Source organism: Carlito syrichta, unplaced genomic scaffold (genome assembly GCF_000164805.1).
Source record: "Carlito syrichta isolate Samal-C Ts95f unplaced genomic scaffold, Tarsius_syrichta-2.0.1 Scaffold302567, whole genome shotgun sequence".
In the NCBI taxonomy this organism is placed as follows: Eukaryota; Metazoa; Chordata; class Mammalia; order Primates; family Tarsiidae; genus Carlito; species Carlito syrichta.
Window position 1 is genome coordinate 36683 of NW_007246663.1, and position 20022 is coordinate 56704.

Sequence of the window (20022 nt, forward strand, 5' to 3'; positions counted from 1 at the left end):
CCTCAGCCTCCCAAAGGCATGGGATTATAGGCTGAGCCACCGAGCCCGGCTATATCAGTATATATTAAAGGAATCCTCTTGACTGTAATTCACTGTCTAAGTAGGTTACAGCTCTCAAAAGACTAATAATTCCATCAAAGAGTTGAATTAGACATGCAACTATGTAATATCCAATTATACTCAGTAGAAAGATTGGCAAGGATATTAATAGATTTTTCATCAAAGAAGAAATGAAAATGACCAAGAAATCTGAAATCCTGTTCAGCTTCATCATGTTCAACCTCATTAAGTCAATGAAAGCAAACTAAGAAGATACCACTCTTCACCTACTGAAACATTTTTAATTCATTATTTCTAATATTGGTGGGGATGCAGTGAAATAGGCCCAAGCAATAAAATTTGGTACAACCTTTCCATTTTTAGAAATTTCATGCAGGTTTATTTTAGCTTTTTATTTTAAAATAATTTTAGACTCAGTTGCAAAAACAGTACAGAGATACCCTACATACTTTTAACTCAACTTTTCCTGATATCACATTTTTAATAATTTATGCTAAGAAAGTATAAGCATAAGAAAGTACACTATATTACAGTATAGACTTAAATATAAATGTGTTATTTATAGTATTGCTGTCAATTATTTTACTTACATCTTGGAAATTTCCAAATCTATCAATTTGCAAGTTTAAACAACTTTTTCAAAATTAGTCTGCATTAGTAGAAGCTTTGTTATAGTGTCAGTGTGTGTTAACTAGTATTTGCCTGTTACTCCCCATGTCTAATAGGTTACATGGACAGTATAGCCTGCAAAAATTATTTTTGTGCCAGACAGATGTAATAGTGAGAAAAACAGCAGTAGTGATGGCTAATATTTTGTGAATGGTTGCCAGGCAGTGTATTAAGTGCCTTACATTGCTATTTCACTTCATCTTCTGATAACTCCAAGTACTATTAACCTCTCCATTTTATGGGTGAGAAACTGTGTGAAAGAGTTATCTAAGGTCAAATGACGAGCAAGTATCCCAGGACAGTATAACTTCAGATCCCACATTCCTGATTACTGACTGCTTTTTGTAGCATTCTTTTTATTTTATTTTTTTTCTTTCTTCTCTCTTCCCTCCATTTCATACTTGTGGGACTAGAAATCTCTTATGTAAGACAAAATGCCATTCCAGCTAGCAAAATATTACCTTACAGTACCTCAGAACACTCTGTATTTTCTAAAGAATGCTAACTGAAAAAGGATTAGAAGCAGAACCAATTTTCATTCTATAAGCACCTGACATCAAGAAACATAGGACTACATTTCAGTGATCTTGACTATTTCTTTATAAGGAGTAGATGTGAGCCTTCCAAGCTAATGGGTCATTTCTCTCCTCACCTTTAATACCGTGGAATGATAGTACAAATGCTTAGAGTTGAATCCTAATATTACATATTCTTGTGAAAGGGAGCAGAAAAACAAAAGAAAAATGAAAGGTCACCAGGGCATGCTGAATTATTCTTAAATAATAATATCAAATTTGAGATTTTATTCACCAAAACTGAAACTGATCATTTAGCCAACAAATATGAAAGCAAACTTTGACCACTAAAGATCTATCAATTTTTACCTCATTGAAACCCGTATACACTGAAAAGTAATTGATAAGAATGTTCTTTTGTCTTTTGAGCTGTTGAGCATTTGGTGACTAGTTGTTTGTTCTGCCAAATATCTATAGAATTTATTTGGAAATCTTGTTTCCTACTTCTGGTAGGCTTAGCTTAGAATAAGTTCTCCCGATTAGTAAAGAACAGTAATAGCCAGCACATATTGAGCTATTTCTGTCTGCCTTGTATTCCACTAAGTACTTTATATTGATTTATTTTATTTAATTTAAAAATAATCAGAATTCACAATTAGTACATTGTGATCCTAAAGCCAAGCTTTTAGCTGTTTCTTTACTTCAGGAGTTGCTAAATCTAAATATCTTCAGGATCTGTACAAATAATTTTAATTAAGGAAAATGGCTGAGTGTGGTAATGATTTTGGCAAATTTAGGTTGCTGTGCTATACCTAAAGATATTCAAATACAATTTTTAAAAACACTATAGGCCAAATTCAAATCAGACGATAGAATGCATACATTTAAAATACTATGGGTGATGGCAGTAAGGCCTTTTTATTTAGATGAAAATTTAAATTATTATTATTATTATTTTTGAATTGGAGTCTCACTCTGTCGCCCAGACTGGAGTGCAGTGGCCACTCCGGCCACCGCAGCCTCGACCTGCTGGGCTCCGGCAATCCTTCCACCTCAGCCTTCCTAGTAGCTGGAATTACAGGCATGCGCTGCCACGCCTGGCTGATTTTTTTTTTTTTTTTTTTTGTAGAGATGAGGTCTTGCTGCCCAGGCGGGTCTCGAACCTGCGGTCTCAGGGAATCCACTCACCTCAGCCTCCCAAAGGTGCGGGATTACAAACTGAGCCACCGAGCCCGACTGGACACTTATTTTAATCCTTGTTCTTTCACATGCTTATGTGAAATTTTGAGCAAACTGCCTAATCTGTGATTAGATCCATAGAGAAGGAAAGAAATCTTTTGTTACTTCTTTTGACAAGATAACGTAAATCGAGGGAAAGTCTCAGACTTAGATAAAACATTTACAATGCATGTCAGTTATGAAGATGATTTTTTCAATAATTAATAAGCAAGGAAAAAACCCTTCTATAAATCAATAATTTTATCACTGTTGGAGAAAATTAACAGGATTTTGGTAAGAATAGTTAATTCAGGCAAAAAGGAATCTGATGCATGTGAAAAGATGCTAAACTTCATTCATAATCAAGGAAATATGAATTTAAAGAAGATAGAATTTTATATCTATCTGGTTGGCAGTACTGTGAATTCTGATGATGCCAAGTATTGGCAAGGATATAGGGGAAGAGGAAAGTGTTGTATACTACTGCTGAGTGAGTCATTGGTATTACCACTTTCATGACCAATTTGGAAAATTTGAAATAAAGTTGATGGTGCTTATACATTAGGCAGTTCCACTTCCAGGTAGCATCCATGGGAAATCTCTCACAAATGGGCCAGACAAGACTAAGCATGCTCATTGCAGCACTATGAAATACCTACTTTTTTTACATTAGTAAATGGAAAAATTAACTGGGGCTTATTTCCACAATAGCCTGTACTTCAGCAGTTATGGAATATTGATACTGAAAAATCTCAGCAGATTGAATGGAAACTGCAAGTTTCAAAAGAATGTGACTTATATGATGCAATGTATATAAAAAATTAATATAATATACATTGTTTATAGATATGTGCATTTACAGTAAAGGAAAAACATGCATTCCTGCATGATAAAAATACACATCAACTCCAGTCCTTTTAGAAAGAGAACCAGAGAGAAGATGAGCTTTATATCTGTAATTAATGATTCTTTTGAAAAAAATGAGAGTTTTGAAACAAAAAAATTAATATCTGTTTTCTCTGTGTGATAAATACATAGGTATGCTTTAATTTTTTTTTTTACTTTCCTGATATTTGAAGTGTCACATACTTTTAAAAGTGTATTTAAGTATAAAAGAAAAAAATTGCAATTATGTGGTAAGAGGTTTTTCTTTTCTTTTTTTTTTTTAATTTTATTTTTTTGCCAGCCCAAGGAAGAAGTATTTAATCCCTGGTGGTTATTCAGGAAAGCTTTGGGTAGAAAGTAGTGGTAGAACTGAGAAAACAAAGGCATTTGCTTGAGCAGAAAGTAAAAGAAAGACCTTCCAGGACAGAAAAAAACAGAACTTACAAAATCATGGAGGCAAGAAGAGGAACATTCGGCGCATGAATTGAATAACTGCAAGTCATTCAGCATAACTGGAAGCCAAGAAAGAGCATGGAGGAGTAGTGAGTGAGATCATTCTGGAAATTTAGACAGAACCCAGATGTTGAAAGCCATAATATGTGCAAATATGTTTGAACTTAATCCTGTGGACTAGTGGTTTTCAGTTCTGGCAATTCATCAGAATTAACTGGATCCCATTCCAGACTTAGTGAATTAGCATCTCTTATGATAGGGACCAGGACATTGTTCTTTAAAAGTCTCAGCCACATCGCTTCTCTGCATTTTGGCTAAGATCAAGTGTAAAGTCTCGGCCACATCTATTATTTTTTTATTCCAACTGGCTGGACAAACGGAGCAAAGATACACTAAAAATGTTTCCTTCGGTTCTGAGATGGTTACTCTGAAGGCTTTTTCTCTCAGACTCTCCAGATTTTTATGAACTGAAAACATCCATGTAAAATTAGATTAAATGCAAAACTGCCCGGTATACAGTCAGGATCTACTCATCATTACTCACCATGGGAGCTTTTGAAGCCTTTTTTGCGTATGATCTGATAAATTTTCTGTTTATTATTGGGGGCAGAAAGTGAAGGAGTTTAAAGGTCCAGGTAAGAAATGAAGATGGCCCTTACTGAATCTTGGGCTATAGGACTGAATAGGAAGTGATGGATTCAAGAGAAGATTAGAAAATACATATGCTCTATGAATGTGATTTTTTAAAAAAGTGAGCTGGTGAGTTGGAGCAAAGAACAGAAGAAAGCCTGAGAAGTAGAGAGAACTGATGGGTTCTAGGTAGATACTTCAGTAGTTTTGATTTTGAGTGTATTTCCAGTCTTAGTCATAGAAAGTGTTGATGATAACTAATAACTTGATTTTATTTTTCTTTAAGTTTGGATAGTATTCCTCTACCTAGCTATTTTATTTTTTGTAGTTTTAGGTCACATGCTGAATATCTTAACCATCTAGCAGTTATTGTTCTGAAAGAGATACAATGGACTTTGACCAGCAGTAGGAAGAGGGTTAATGGAGAGTTCTATCTTATTATCCACTATTGAACTTTTACTACTGTAATGTTATATAATATGAGACATTAAATTGTTTTAATTTAATATTTTAATATAAAATACTCACTAGAATGTTTGGAGTTTATTTATTATCAAGGTAATAGAAATTCCTCATTAGAAAGATATAACATGAATAAAATATAGTTATGGAATAAGGCCATATTCATAAGCATTTCCTAATGGAGATGAATTATAGGAGTGTTTTTTCCTACCAATAGGGCAAAAGTTGGATTGTTAAAAGAAGTTATGAAGATTTCCGTGTACTTGATAAACATCTTCATCTATGTATTTATGACCGACGATTTTCTCAGCTCTCAGAACTTCCACGTTCTGACACCCTGAAGGATAGTCCAGAGGTGAGCATTGAGTATTTTGTATAGTCCAGAGGTAAGCATTGAGTATTTTAGTACACTTAGTACAGAATTAATCACTGTATATGAATTTGTAGAAACTTTTGTCTATATACTGAATACAAACTTATATTGAACACTCAGGATGATTCTTGGGATTGCTAAACTGTTTCATTATTGAAAAATTAGTGATACTAAGTAGAATGTTTAGAATTAGAGTAGATATTGTATATAATTTTATGAGAGAGGAGACTCATACCATAAATACATAAACAGGCAATATATGTGAGCAAATCATTCTCCAGAGAGGATATAAGGTATGGAAAAATGTTGACTTCACTAATAATCAAAGAAATCCACATTAAAACAATGCCGTTCGGTTAGTTTATGATGGCAAGCTGTGTTTATGCACCTATCTCCACTCCTGCCAAAAATGTCTAGTTAAAAACATAAGAGATTTCTAAAAAATTAAAAGGAAAAGACTCTTTATAGCACCAGTAAACAAAGTGCCATTAGCGAATCAAAATTTTGAGAAATCTTTAAAAGTAGATTGAATAAGATTTATGGGAGGAGAAAATACAGCCTAAAATATGTACAAGAGGAAAGCAAAAAATAGGTAAGCTAGAAATCTTACACATAAAAACTTGAGTAAACAAAATAACTGAGAACAAGCAAAAGACCTTTGGGAGTATGATTACTGTACTTTGAGGGAAAGTGATGTTATCACATCCATAAAACGAGGGCAGATTTTTATAAAATAAAATAATCAGATGTTTTAAATGAAAATACCACTTAAATTAATTTTTAATAATAGCTATATTTTCAGATTTATTGGGTCCATTGAGTACTAACATAAAATGAATGAAAAAACTCATACACCTAGAAATATTGTAGTGGAATTTCAAAATGCTAAAACAGAAAAGCATCCAGAAAGTGAAAAGCAGATTTTCTCAAAAGAACAAGAATTATATTGACATTAGACTTCTCCTCAGCCATGGTGGATGCTTGAAAACTGTTCAGGAATATCTTCTAAGTCCTGAGGGGAAATCATTTTAAACCTATAATTAATTCCAAGGCAGTTAAGTAGGTAGGGCAAAGCAGAGACTTATCAGTAATAAAGGAACTGCCACTGCAGCAGTGTCTCAGACATGTGCTAAAACCACAGAGTACTTTGTACCATTGAAAATCTAGAAGTCTCTCCATTTCTCATGTCTCTTTCATTTTTCTCTCTCAGATTGTCAAGACATGGCTGCTACCAATAGGTTCCAGTTTTTTAATCTCCTTTTTTTTTTTGAGTCAGAATCTCACTTTGTTGCCCATGCTGGAGTGCAGTGGCATGCTCTCGGTCACCATAGCCTCGACCTACTGGGCTTAGGTGGTCCTTCTGCCTCAGCCTTCCAAGTAGCTGGAACTACAGGCATACGCTGCCACGCTCTTAATCTCCTTTTAAGAGAGCAATCAGTTTGAACTGGAATCTGTAGCACAGTTCCTAATTCCAGGATTAACTCTTGATTGATCCAGGTAATCAAGACATTCCTAGACCAATCAGCTGTACCACAGTGTATGATCACATATGAACATGCTGTTCCTGTCATAGCTGTGTGTATGGAAGATTACAGTGGGTTAGAGGAAAAGGATTTCTGAGTAGTAGGAAAAAGCCATACAGAAAAGCCAAATATAGATCTGCTAAAGTTATCTTTTAGTATTTTCATTACAAAAATAGGGGAAGTGATAAAATTAGAAGCCGTAGAATGGTATGACTCTTGATATTAATGGGAAATAATTAAAACTCTTCGTGAGACCGTCGCTGAATTATTGTGTATGTGTCCATAGTTTCCGTGTAAGCCTCTCTGAAGAATTCTCTGTAACTATTAAAATGCCTAAAGATCTGTAGATTTTTAATTTTATTCCAGAAGCAATTAGTTTACACCAGAGAGTTCTGCCAGAGAAAGTAGTATCTTTTCTCTGAGTTACACTGAATCTTTTTCATTTTAGTCAGTCACTCAGATGCTAATGGCTTACCTGTCACGTCTTTCGGCCATTGCTGGCAACAAGATCAACTGTGGGCCTGCCCTTACCTGGATGGAGGTATTATTTAATTCACCTTTTATGAAAGTATATTTTAAAATTATCTACTTAAGTAATTTAGTATTAACTTATATTGAGTTTCAGAAATCTGTTAGATATGTGATACTGAAAATATTTTTCAACTAAAATCTTTATTTCTTTGATAATTCAGGAAACTAATGTTAATATATTTTATGAATCTCAATTGTATCTGTTGTTTTAGTGTTCAGTGTATTGAAGTATACATTTAGCAAGGTATACATATTTTTTCAGTTGACTTAGTAATTAAAAAATTTTTCAAATTATTAACAAGAGACGTTTTAAAGGGTCCTATTTAAGAGTAAGTATTGAATGAAACATTATTCAATAAATATGTTAGGTATTTATTCTTAATTTGCATGTGTAGAGTTATATTATTTTCTCTTCCCAGTTTCCACTGGGAAGACAAGATAGAAAGTAGAAAGAGCTATGGGCTAGCCTGACTTGCATTGAGATCTTGACTTTAACATTATTGACTGTGTGATCTTGGAAAAATCAATCTCTTGTAAATTACATTACATCTTTCAACTTTAGCATCTTTACCTTTTAATGATGATAAGTATCTTATTTATAGTTATGAAAATTAAATAGAATTATACATGTTATATGTACAGTACGATGACTGACATATGTTAACTACCCAATAAATGGTAGTGTTTTTATTAAGGCTCTTGGGTTATTATATCTCTAAATTAAATTGAATTATCATGAGCAATGTTTATATACCTAACCCTGAATTGTACCCCACAACTTTATAATAAATAATAAAATTTAAAAATTAAAATTTAAAAAATTTTTAAAAATTGAATTATCTTTTAAGTCAAATATTTGCAAGTTCTATGTCTTTTTTTTTTGTTTTTGAGTCAGGATCTCACTCTGTCACCAGGTCAGAGTGCAGTGACATGATCACAACGATCATGGCCCATGCAGCCTTGACCTCCTGGGTTTAGGAAATTCCTCTACATCAGCATCTCAAGTAGCTAGAACTACTGGTGGACACCACCATGCCCGAATAATTTTTTAATTTTTTGTAGAGATAAGGTTTTGCTAAGTTGTCAGGCTGGCCTTGAATTCCTGGGCTTAAGCAATTCACCTGCCTAAGCCTCAACGTGCTAGAATTACAGACATGAACCACAGTGCCCAGCTACCAAGTCTCACGTCTTTAACCATCTCATAGTACATTTTTTTTGTTACAGATTGATAATAAGGGAAATCACCTTTTAGTTCATGAGGAATCATCCATCAACACTCCTGCTGTTGGTGCTGCCCATGTTATAAAAAGGTACACTGCTCGGGCTCCTGATGAATTAACCTTAGAGGTAAATAACTAATAAATGCCATTTCTTTTTTTATCCCTGCTACTTTTACAGCCTCATATTTAAATGTTTTAATTATTTCTGTAGTCCTATATCTTTCAGCCTGGGATATCTTCGATTTTTGTTTAAATGACTGTTCTCATCCTTGAAAACTGAGTTTGCACATCTACCATTTCCTCTAGGAAGTTATCCTTGATTTCCCTCCCCTCACTCCATTCAAACACACACCCCCAAAAGACCTGGATTGAATGTCATTCTGAATTGTTCTCATGGTTTATTTCTGACTTATCTGTCACTTACTGTAGTCAATCATGATTGCTCTGTTTGTCTCAGTGAGTTGCTTGAAAGCAAGATGTCTTTTGTCTTTGTACTTTTAGTACCTTATAATAGTGATACCCAATTATGCCTTTTAATAATGTTTGTTGACAAAGACTGAGTTAAAGAACAAATGAAAGATAAAATGACTATTTCTTACTATCAGATGCAAAAGGAGGAGAATTAAATTTCTTCCTCTAAAAATATATATTGCCTGATGATAGAGAAAAAAATGCAGACAGGTATTCAGTGTAAGAGATAACAATATAACTTTTTACTATGTAAAATCTAAACTGATCTCAAACTAAACCTTTAGGTTCTATACAGAAAGAAGTATAGGTCTTGAATGATGCAATGTCTGTTAGCAAATACAGCTTTGTGAAAGTGGCTTATTTATGACTTGGAAGGTCTTTTGTGAATATACAAAGCAGAATTTCTAAAGCATTATAGTATTTGTTAGTACATTGCTCTGAAGTACTGAACTATGTTTTATCATAGGTATCAGCACCTATTTTGGTTAAAGAATGTAACTTCTATTGAATATATTATTTTAAACTATTGTAATTTTTGTAGTTATGATTTTGTACAAGTTTATATAAACTGACTACTTTGTCTTTTATAGTGAAGAAAGTTAGCTTCTTAGTAGAAATGTTACATTGTACCATCTATTGAAAAAAATGTAGTTGTCATCAAATTTTACCCTTACTAAGAATAACCCATCTTATGCCATTTTCTATATGGTTAAATAAGATATGTTAAGATCTTACAGTGCCCGATACATGATAAGCACTCACTGATTATAGTATTAATAGAAGCTGTTATTGTTCTAAATATGAGTATTTAAAACCATCTTTTATATGTGAATCTAATTACTTTTAGTGGCAGCAATAACTGGGGTTTTTTTTTTTCTTTTTTGAGTTGGAATCTCACTCTATCACCCAGGCTGGAGTGCAATGTGGAGTGTGGTGGCATGCCCATAGCCACCCCAGCGTCAACCCACTGGGCTCCAGCGATCCTTCTGCCTCAGCCTTCCAAGTAGCTGGAAATACAGGCGCACACTACCACGCCTGACTAATTTTTCGATTTATTGTAGAGATGAGATCTTGCCAAGTTGCCCAGTCTGGTTTGGAACCGCGGGCTCAGGCAATCCACTCACCTTGGCTTCCCAAAGTGTTGGGATTACAGGCTATTTTAGTATTTGTATTTGTACTAAAATATTTAGTATTTTAGTATTTGAGTATTTTAACAGAAGTGATGATAATGGCATGATGCCTAGCATGAAAAAAATCTTGCACTGTAAATCTGGCTTTCTGAGTTATTCACATGTGTCAGTTGGATCACAGACTTTGTGTGGCTTAACTATTTATCGACCTCTTGAAAAAATGGTAAGATTATTAAATTTTTTTTTTTTAAAGAAGTGTTATGTTTTTCCAGATATTATTAGTCAGAGTATATAATAGCACTTTACCTCTTTGTACAGTTCAGATTTAAATTCTAGATATGCCAATTAATTTAAAATTTAACTAAACCATTTTGCTTATGATTTTGATTGTCCTAGGTGGGAGATATTGTTTCTGTTATCGACATGCCCCCAAAAGTGTTAAGCACATGGTGGAGAGGCAAGCATGGATTTCAGGTAGGCAACAAAAAATTCAATGTAGAAAATTCAAAGAACAGTCTTCTTTATATTTCAGTGATACTTCTGTTTACAAGATGTACTGGCAGTGGACTTTATCATCACAGATTTTGTCTGCAGTGATAGAACAATGTTGACAATAATGATATTAGACTTAGATTCCCTTTTCTAGTTACTTTATGGTTGCTTTTTGTCTCCTTCTTCATCTTTAAATGATGATATAAGCCGGGCTTGGTGCCTCAGCCTGTAATCCTGCGCCTTTGGGAGGCTGTGGTGAGTGGATTGCCTGAGCCCGCGGGTTCGAGACCTGCCTGGGCAGGGAGACCTCATCTCTACAATAAGTCAAAAAAAACTAGCTGGGCATGGTCGTGCGCGCCTGTAGTTCCAGCTACGTGGAAGGCTGAGGCGGAGGGATCGCCGGAGCCCAGCAGGTCAAGGCTGCGGTGGCCCAGAGCGGCCACTGCACTCCAGTCTGGGTGACAGAGTGAGACTCCAACTCAAAAATAAATAAATAAATAATAAAAAAACAAATGATGATATAGCCAAAATGTGAATTTAGAGTCTCTGAAAATGCTTTCAAGTTGTATCCTTGATGTATAGCCCATGGTTTTTCTGTGGTCTGTATATACAAGTGTTACTAAAAAGCTCATGCTGTATAGTTAGAAATTTCATAACTATTTTATAAATATTTTAAGTTTTAACTACAAATTAAATAAAAGCAAATTATTAGCTTTTTATAAAATATATTTTATATAAAAATAATAATACAATTTAAAACAGTATACTGTGGTGGCTAGGAGTGTAGGGCTCTGGTGCCAGATTGTCTGGGTTTTAATCACATGTTACCTTTGTAAAATATTTAACTCTCTGTGTCTTAGTTGCTCCATTGTGAAATGGGGATTACAGGGCTATCCTTTAACTCAAAGTGTTGTTGTAAAGATTAAATGTACAAGAATAAAAATGTAAAGTACTTAGACCAGACCTGATATATAGTTTTTGATCAATCACTATTGATTTTTTAAAATTTAAATAATTCTGTTTTATTTTATGAATTTAATTATATCTATCCCTTTATCTATTGTAAAGGCATTTATGCAATTTAATTGGGTGGTTAAGACCAAAAAAATCATATTACCCCACAACTCTCCTTGTTTGTACTATTTGGGTCTTCCTTCATCTGTGCTCTGATTTCTTAACTGCTATGAATAATAAGTGATTTGATTAAATATAAAGCTAAATAGAAAACTAGGGTTATATTTTTCCTATTAAGGGGTCAATTCGTCATGTTAATGGAAATAAGTTATAAAACTTCAGGTCTCAAAGATGACTAAAACATAAATTTGGCTTTGAAATGACAGTTATGTTTTGGTCTTGATGTTACTACTAAATTTCTTATATATAACCTTCAACAAGTCATTTGCTTTCTTTGCACTCCAGTTTTTTCTTAAAATCTGAGAATTCTGCTTATAATCTCTCTATTGCTTTTCAACATTTTTATTCTATGATTGTCTAAATAGTAGCCAGTTTGCCCTTTATTTATGTAACAAATATTTGTTGAGTACTGAAACTACACTAGATTGAGATTTATGTTCCTATTTTATGGAGACTCACACAAATTAGTTTATTTCCTAAACAAACATTCTTTTCAAAATTAGTATAAATTAACTAGTCTAAAACTAATTAAAATTAGTTTATTGCCAAAAAAATTATTTAAAATGAAAACTATTTAACTTCAAGTATTGATTTGTAATTGTTCCTGTGGGAATACTATTTTTTAAATCTTGATTGGTCTTTTTATCTTGATTAATCATTTCTTTGATGATTAGTGAGGTTGAGCATAGAAAGGCAGTTGTAACTCTGGTAGATCATGTTGGAGTGTGGCTGTGTGATGAGAAGTTGTATGTGTTTTGGGGGGGACGTGCCTGTACAACCAGGAGCAAGTTCTTTTTTTTTTTTTTTTTTAAGTAGGATTTATTAAGAGAACAGAAAAGCTCCCACAGCCAGAGGGGTCCTGAAAGAGGTTGTGCAAGAAAGTTCTTAAATGTCAAAACTTTTTTTAAAAAAGGAGTTCAGTATTTGGGGGCAAGAATCTAGTAAGGCAAGTTCACCTTTCCTTACTGTTCCTATACACTAGTCCATTTGTAAGAGTGCCCATGGTTATTGCAGGGGAAGGTATGAAAGGCGAAACATGTGCTGAGCATCTATTACCTGCAAAGTATACCTCAACATTTTACAAGGAAATTTTCTTTAATTTCACAAAACTTTTTTTATTTTAATTTTTTTAATTTTAAAAATGTGGGGTACAATTCAGGTTTAGGTATACAAATGTTCATTATGCAGGTATCTTGTTGATGAGGTATGTTCCCCTTCCCCTGGCAGTTTCCCTCAACTGCCAATCCCCCCCACCCCAGCAGTTTCACACTCCTGCCAATCCCTTTCTTATAGTATTATGATAATTGTTCAAGGTCCGCTATGAGTGAGAACACGTGGTACTCAGTTTTCTGTTTCTGTGATAGATCACTGAGTATGATCGACTCTAAATCCATCCAAGTTGCTGCAAAGTCCATATGTTTGTCCTTCTTTATGACCGCATAATACTCCATTGTGTATATGTGCCACATTTTTTTTATCCAGTCCAGTTTCCGTGGGCAACATGGTTGGTTCCATGTTTTTGCTATCGTGAACAGGGCTGCAATAAACACGTGTGTGCAGGTTTTTTTTTTTTTTTTTGTAGAATGATTTGAATTATAGTAAAGATTAACCAGTTGTGGATTACAAACCATATATGTTTATTAGTAGAAACATTGCATACTGTGTTTTGTTTTTATGTATGCTGGGGAAAAACTCTTCAGGTTTTTCATGATGTTGCCTATCCTTGTTAGGAATTTTTAAATTGTAAGCATTTGCCCCTCCTGAGACATTCTTTTGAGAGAAGAAGAGAGTCATAATTGTTCACGTACATGATAAGTGTAAATCATGCTCTCTTTATTTTTTTTTAAAAGATGTGGGGTATAATTCATGATTAGGCATACAACTGGTCATCATACAGGTAAAGTTTGGACCTCCCTTTGGTCCCCACTTCGCCTGGTTTGACGTCAGATACCCTTAGTGATGTTATGATGTTATGTGCCCCTTCTCCCCTCAGCAGCATCCCACTACTTCTAATTCCTTTCTTATAGTATTATGATAAATGTTCAAGGTACACTTATGAATGAGAACATGTGGTACTCAGTTCTTTGTTTTTGTGGTAGATCACTGAGTATTACAGACTCTAAATTCACCCAAGTTGCTGCAAAGTCCATTATTTTGTCCTTCTTTATGACTGCATAATATTCCATCATGTATATGTACCATATTCTTTTAATCCATTCTACTTTCCATGGGCAGCACAGTTGGTTCCATGTTTTTGCTATTGTGAATAATGCTGCAATAAACATGCATGTACAGGTATCTTTTTTATAGAATGATTTGAGTTCCTCCAGGTTTATTTCCAGGAGGGGGAAGGTTTTTGTGGGCTTTGTGGAAGGTTGACTTTTAGATCTTTTAGGAATCATCATACTGTTTTCTACAGAGGCTGTATTAGTTTACACTGCCACTAACAGTGTAGAAGCATTCCCTTTTCCTTGCATCCTCTCCAGCATCTCTTGTTTTTTGTGTTATTGATGATGGCCATCCTGACTGGAGTTAGGTGGTATCTCAGTGTGGTTTTGATTTGCATTTCTTTGATGACTAGTGAGGCTGAGCATGTTTTCATGTATCTGTTGGGTGCTTGTACGTCTTCTCTTGAGATGTGTCTATTTATATCTTTTGCCCACTTCTTATTAGGGCTGTTTGGTTTTTTCCTCCTTTCAGCATGTTTGAGTTCCCTGTAGATCCTGGATGTTAGGCCTTTGTCAGATATACAGTCGGCAAATATTTTTTTTCCATTCTGTGGCTGTCTCCCCATTTTCTTGAGGGTTTCTTTTGCTTTGCAGAAACTTGTCAGTTTGATGAGGTCCCTCTTGTCTATTGTATATCTGATGGCATGGGCATCTGGGGTTTTGATTAGGAATTGGTTGCCTATTCCAATTTCTGTAAGTGTGTCTCCTGTGTTTTCTAGGATTCTTATAGTCCATTTAGAGTTGATCTTTGTGTATGGTGATAGGTAGGGGACCTGTTTCAATCTTCTGCATGTGGTCAGCCAGTTTTCCCAGCACCATTTATTGAGTAGGTTTTCTTCTCCCCAAAGGTTGTTGGTAGAGGCTTTGTCAAAGATGAATTAGTTGAGAAATTGAAGCTTTGCTTCCAGAATCTCTATCCTGTTCCATATATGATAAAGCCACAGCCAACATATTGCTAAATGGACAGAAATTGGAAGCATTTAGCCTGAAAACCAGTACAAGACAACACTGCCCACTCTCACACTCCTGTTCAACATAGTGTTGGATGTCCTAGCTAGAGCAATCAGACAAAAGAAGGAAATCAGTGGTATCCAAAAAGGAAAAGTTATTCCCTTTTGCTGATAATATGATCTTATACCTTAAAAACCCAAGAGAATCTTTCAGAAACCTCCTAGCACTGATAAAGGACTTTGGCAGTCTCAGGGTACAAAATAAATGTGCAAAAGACATTTGTGTTCATATACACCAACAACAGACAGAGAACCAAATAAAAAGCACAATTCCATTCACAATAGCCACAAAGAAAAAATGAAACACCTCGGCATCTTCCTAACCAGAGAAGTGAAAGACTTTCACCACAAAAAAATAAAATACCTAGGAATACATCTAATCATTCATTCCTTCATTTGTCTGTTAGGTGCTGTGTCCATTTGCTAAGGCTACTACTATAACTAAACATTACAGACTAGGTGACTTAACGAAACACTATAGACTGGGTAGCTTAAATAACAGAAATTTATTTTCTCACAGTTCTGGAAGCTAGACATCAAGGTACCAGAAGGTTTGGTTCGTTTTGTGACTTCTCTCCTTGGCTTTCATGTGGGTGTCTTCCTGCTGTGTCCTCACATGTACTTTCCTCTGTGCATGTAGTTGTCTGTGTCCTAATCTCCTCTTATAAGAATACCAGTCAGATTAGATTAGGACCCACCCATATGGCCTCATTTAATCTAATTCCCTCTTTAAAAGCCCTGTTTCTGAATATGCAATTGACTCTTGAACTCACATGTTTCACCTATGTGGATCCACTTATACATAGATTTTTTTCCAACCAAATACAGACTGAAAATGTAGTATTTGTGGGATGCGAAACCCTCATATATAGAGGCCAGCTTTCAGAATACAACTGCAGGATTTGACCGTGTGCAGATTTTGTTGTATGACAGGTTCCTTGAACTAATCCCCTGAGTATACTGAGGAACAACTGTAGTCACATTCTGACATACTAAAGGTTAGGAATTCAACATATGAATTTTGGGTGGACACAACTCAGCCTGTTATAGGTACCAGCCAGTCCTGGATGAAGAGTTGGGGGTTGGGATACCTTTAGGGCTGACCTGAAGGCTCCTGAGGACTCTCTCATAACAGACTTGATAGGGAACAAGGCCATGCCTGAGCCAGGCAGGCCATGGAGGATTAACAGATCTCAGTATTCTCTTCAGTATTTCTTTGATGAATGGGGAGGTCTAGGGCCCATCAGGACTTTTTGGCAGGTCTAGGGGAACTTCCTGTAGGACGTGACATTGGAGCACAGTCTTATGTGTGTCTTCTGAGGAGAGGCTGTCTAGATGACCTGTTGATGCTCCTGTCAGTGGGAGTGGACAGACTAGCCATGCATGGAACAGCATGCACCTGGATCAACTGGCTTGAACTGGCTCTGGTCACACATGGACTCTGTAAACTAGGTTCTGTCAGCAGACTACAAAGGAGGAATCACAGAGGTGACAGCCTGTCTTCCCTAGTAGTGTAAAGGATTCAAGGGGCTCGTTTTGGCATTGGCATGGCCATCACAGTGGTTTTCCTGAGGATTGGGATCATTTAGTGCAAACCACTTTCAGAGTGAGAAGGAGCAAGGATTTGGGCCATTGTTCCTAGGATGGAGGCTGAGTCCATTGAGGTGTCATACTCTTGAGCACTGTCAGAAAGCTTTCTGAAACATGTTTTCTTTGCATGGGTCCTATATGTCTCCATTTGCAGCTCTGCTTAGCTTGATGTGTTTGTGGCGTGTTATGTGAACTCCACTTTTTCTTTTGTCACGGTCACATTTGTGTTATCTCCTTTCTGACCAACCATCAGGGCATGACAGGACACAGGTCTCAGGGCAGAAGCCTTTCCTTAATATTGCTACGAACTAGTGCCATGCAGTTGCTGTGTTGTTTTTAATTTATTATTTGTTTTTGTTTTTTTTTTTGAGTTGGAGTCTAACTCTGTTGCCCAGACTGGAGTGCAGTGGCTGCTCCCGGCCACCGCAGCCTCCACCTGCTGCACTCCAGCAATCCTTCCGCCTCAGCCTTCCGAGTAGCCGGAATTACAGGCGCGTGCTACCACATCCAGCTAATTTTTTATTTATTGTGGAGATGAGGTCTCACCAAGTTGCCCAGGCGGGTCTCGAACCCGCAGGCTCAGGCAATCCACTCACCTCAGCCTCCCAAGGTGCGGGATTACAGGCTGAGCCATATTATTTGTTTTGACTGGGCACAGTGACATGAAATTCCGTACTGTACGTACGTGTTAAAGACAATATAGGCCGGGATCAGTGGCTCACACTTGTAACCCCAGTACTTTAGGAGGCAGAGACGAGAGGATTGTTTGAGTTCAGGAACTCGAGACCAGCCTGGGCAATATAGCAAGACTTCATCTCAACAAAAAATAAATTAAAAAAAAAAAATAGCTGGGAGTTGTGGCATAGACCTGGAGTCCCAGCTACTCGGGAGACTGAGGCAGAAAGATCACCTGAGTCCAGATGGTCAAGTCTGTGGTGAGCCATGACTATGCTATTGCATTCCAGCCTGGGCAACAGCATGAGACCCCGAATAAAAAAAAGATGTATTATTTGTTTTAATTTATTCTTTTAAATGTTATTCATTATTATTTTGAAAAATAATTAATAGGCCTGATTTTAATACAGTTTTAGATTTTCAGTATAATTGAGCAAACAATTCACAGAATTTCATATAATAAACCCACCCACACACAGTTTTCCCTATTATTCACATCTTGCTTTACAATACATTGGCTAGAATCAGCAAAATGCTGATCTTTACCAACCATCAGCTGATTACCTGAGTTTGCTTACAGCACCGAGTAAGCACTTTCTAGAAAAACAGTCTGAGGAACACCCAGGCCAGAATCACATAGATAAAAATACAGTCTCAAATCCTACTTCACAACTATTGGAACAGTTATGGATTTGCTTTTTGCTATGATTAATAAACTAATATTTATACACAATTATTAAACTAACATCCATTGTTTACATTAGGGTTCACTCTTGGCGCCGTAATAATATTTACTAATCCTTGCAGTTTCATATTGAATAATCTTCTGTGTGTCACCTATTTGTCCCTCCCTCCTTGAGCCCCTCACAGCCACTGATCTTTAACTGTATCCATAGTTTTGCCTTTTACAAAATATTATATAGTTGAACTCATACAGTATGTAGCCTTTTCAGATATCTTCTTTCACTTAGTAATACGCATGTTCCTCCCTATCTTTCCATGACTTGATAGCTCCTTTTTAAATCATTAATATTCAGTGTTATGGATGTATCACAGGTTATCTATTCATGTGCTAAAGGACATCTTGGTTGCTTCCTTGTTTTTGGCAATTATAAAGCTGCTGTAGACATCTCTGCAGGTTATTGTGTGGACATAAGTTTTCACTTCCTTTGGGTAAATACTAAGGAGCGCAATTGCTAGATCATATAGTAAGAGTATGTTTAGCTTTGTGAGAAACCACCACTCTGTCTTCCAAAGGACTGTACCATTTTGTATTCTTATCAGCAGTAAACGAAAGTGCTTACTGTTCTGCATTCTCACCAGCATTTGATAATTGTCTGTTAAAAAAAAAATTTAGGCCGGGCTCGCTGGCTCAGCCTGTAATTCTGCACTTTGGGAGGCCGAGGTGAGTGAATTGCCTGAGCCTGCGGGTTCGAGACCCGCCTGGGCAACTTGGCGAGACTTCATCTCTGTAATAAATCAAAATTAGCCGGGCTTGGTAGCGCGTGCCTGTAGTTCCAGCTACTTGGAAGGCTGAGGCTGAAGGATCGCCGGCGCCCAGTAGGTGAGGCTGCGGTGGCCGGGAGCGGCCACTGCACTCCAGTCTAGGCGACAGAGTGAGACTCCAACTAAAAAAAAAAAAAAAAATTAGCTGTTCTAATAGGTGTTTTATGGTCTAACAAAGTTAGTCCAAAGAATAGCTTTTACCAAATATACTTAAGGATGCTACTATACTGCTCTCTTCATTTTTCTCTTACCAATAATTCTTTTTACTCTCCCTTTGCTCATTGATTCTCCAACTTTAGTGTGTATGATAATCATCAGGGGGACATATAAAAAACAGCAAATTCCAGGGCCTATACCTCAAAATTCTGTTTCAGTAGTTGGGTAGAATATAAGACTGACTGTATTTTTATCCATGTGTGCCATAGGTAAACTCTGCTAGTCAGCTGGTGGTTGGTTAAGATCAGCATTTTGTCAAGTTCTATTCCACGTATTATACTAGCCTAGATCATAATTTAGCCGTGGGAACAGAAAGATAAGTTCATCCATGTGTTTAAATTATACCATGACTCTCTTTCTTTTCTTAAACTTATGGGAGTAGGAAGTGTGAAATTATATTAACTACAGTAATTTGAAATTCTGAAATCTGTGTTTTTTATTTGTCACCTAAGGCGTATATTGAATCTTCTTTTTCTGCAGTATTTCATCATATATTGAACTTCAGAAAAAAAATAGCTCTTCAATTTTTTTTCTTAATTTTTGAACTAACTGGCATTATCAGATTATGGTTCTATCTGTAAACTACTGTTGAAAATGTGGGTGAGGCCTCTGAGAGCTTTTTTTTTTTTTTTTAGGTAAAAGGCATTACACAAATATAGCATGTTAATATTTTTGAGGATTGTTTGTTCAGTGTAGTGTTTCTCAGAGTTTTATCTGAGAATGGCTTGTATCAAATGACTTGATAAGAAACACTTTCAAACAGGATATTGATCATCAGAATCTCAGGGAATGGGGTCAGAAGTCTGAATTGTAACAAGTTTCTTGGGTGATTATTATGTAAGACCTGTGAGAATTGCTGATCCAGCCTCCCACTGTTTGTCCTGTGCACAGGTAAAGGGAGCAACTAAATACAGTGTAGCAATTGTGTTTTGTTCTTCACTCCCCCCAAGAAAAATCATCCTTAAAGCACATTTGGGATAGTTAATTTAATAGATAAAATCTCATTTAGAGAGACAAAATTTTATATAGTT

The 20022-nt window shown here is 35.9% G+C and overlaps 1 protein-coding gene across 1 annotated transcript in view; it reads left to right on the forward strand.

Moving 5' to 3' along the window:
- The window catches only part of LOC103259228 (rho GTPase-activating protein 32-like), a gene marked incomplete at its 5' end in the record, with an annotated part of 94939 nt that overhangs the window by 13916 nt on the left and 61001 nt on the right, over positions 1 to 20022 (forward strand). The window contains 4 exon segments of the mRNA XM_008056887.2: positions 5110 to 5247; positions 7237 to 7329; positions 8544 to 8666; positions 10537 to 10614. Coding sequence (XP_008055078.2) covers positions 5110 to 5247; positions 7237 to 7329; positions 8544 to 8666; positions 10537 to 10614 — 432 coding nt within the window.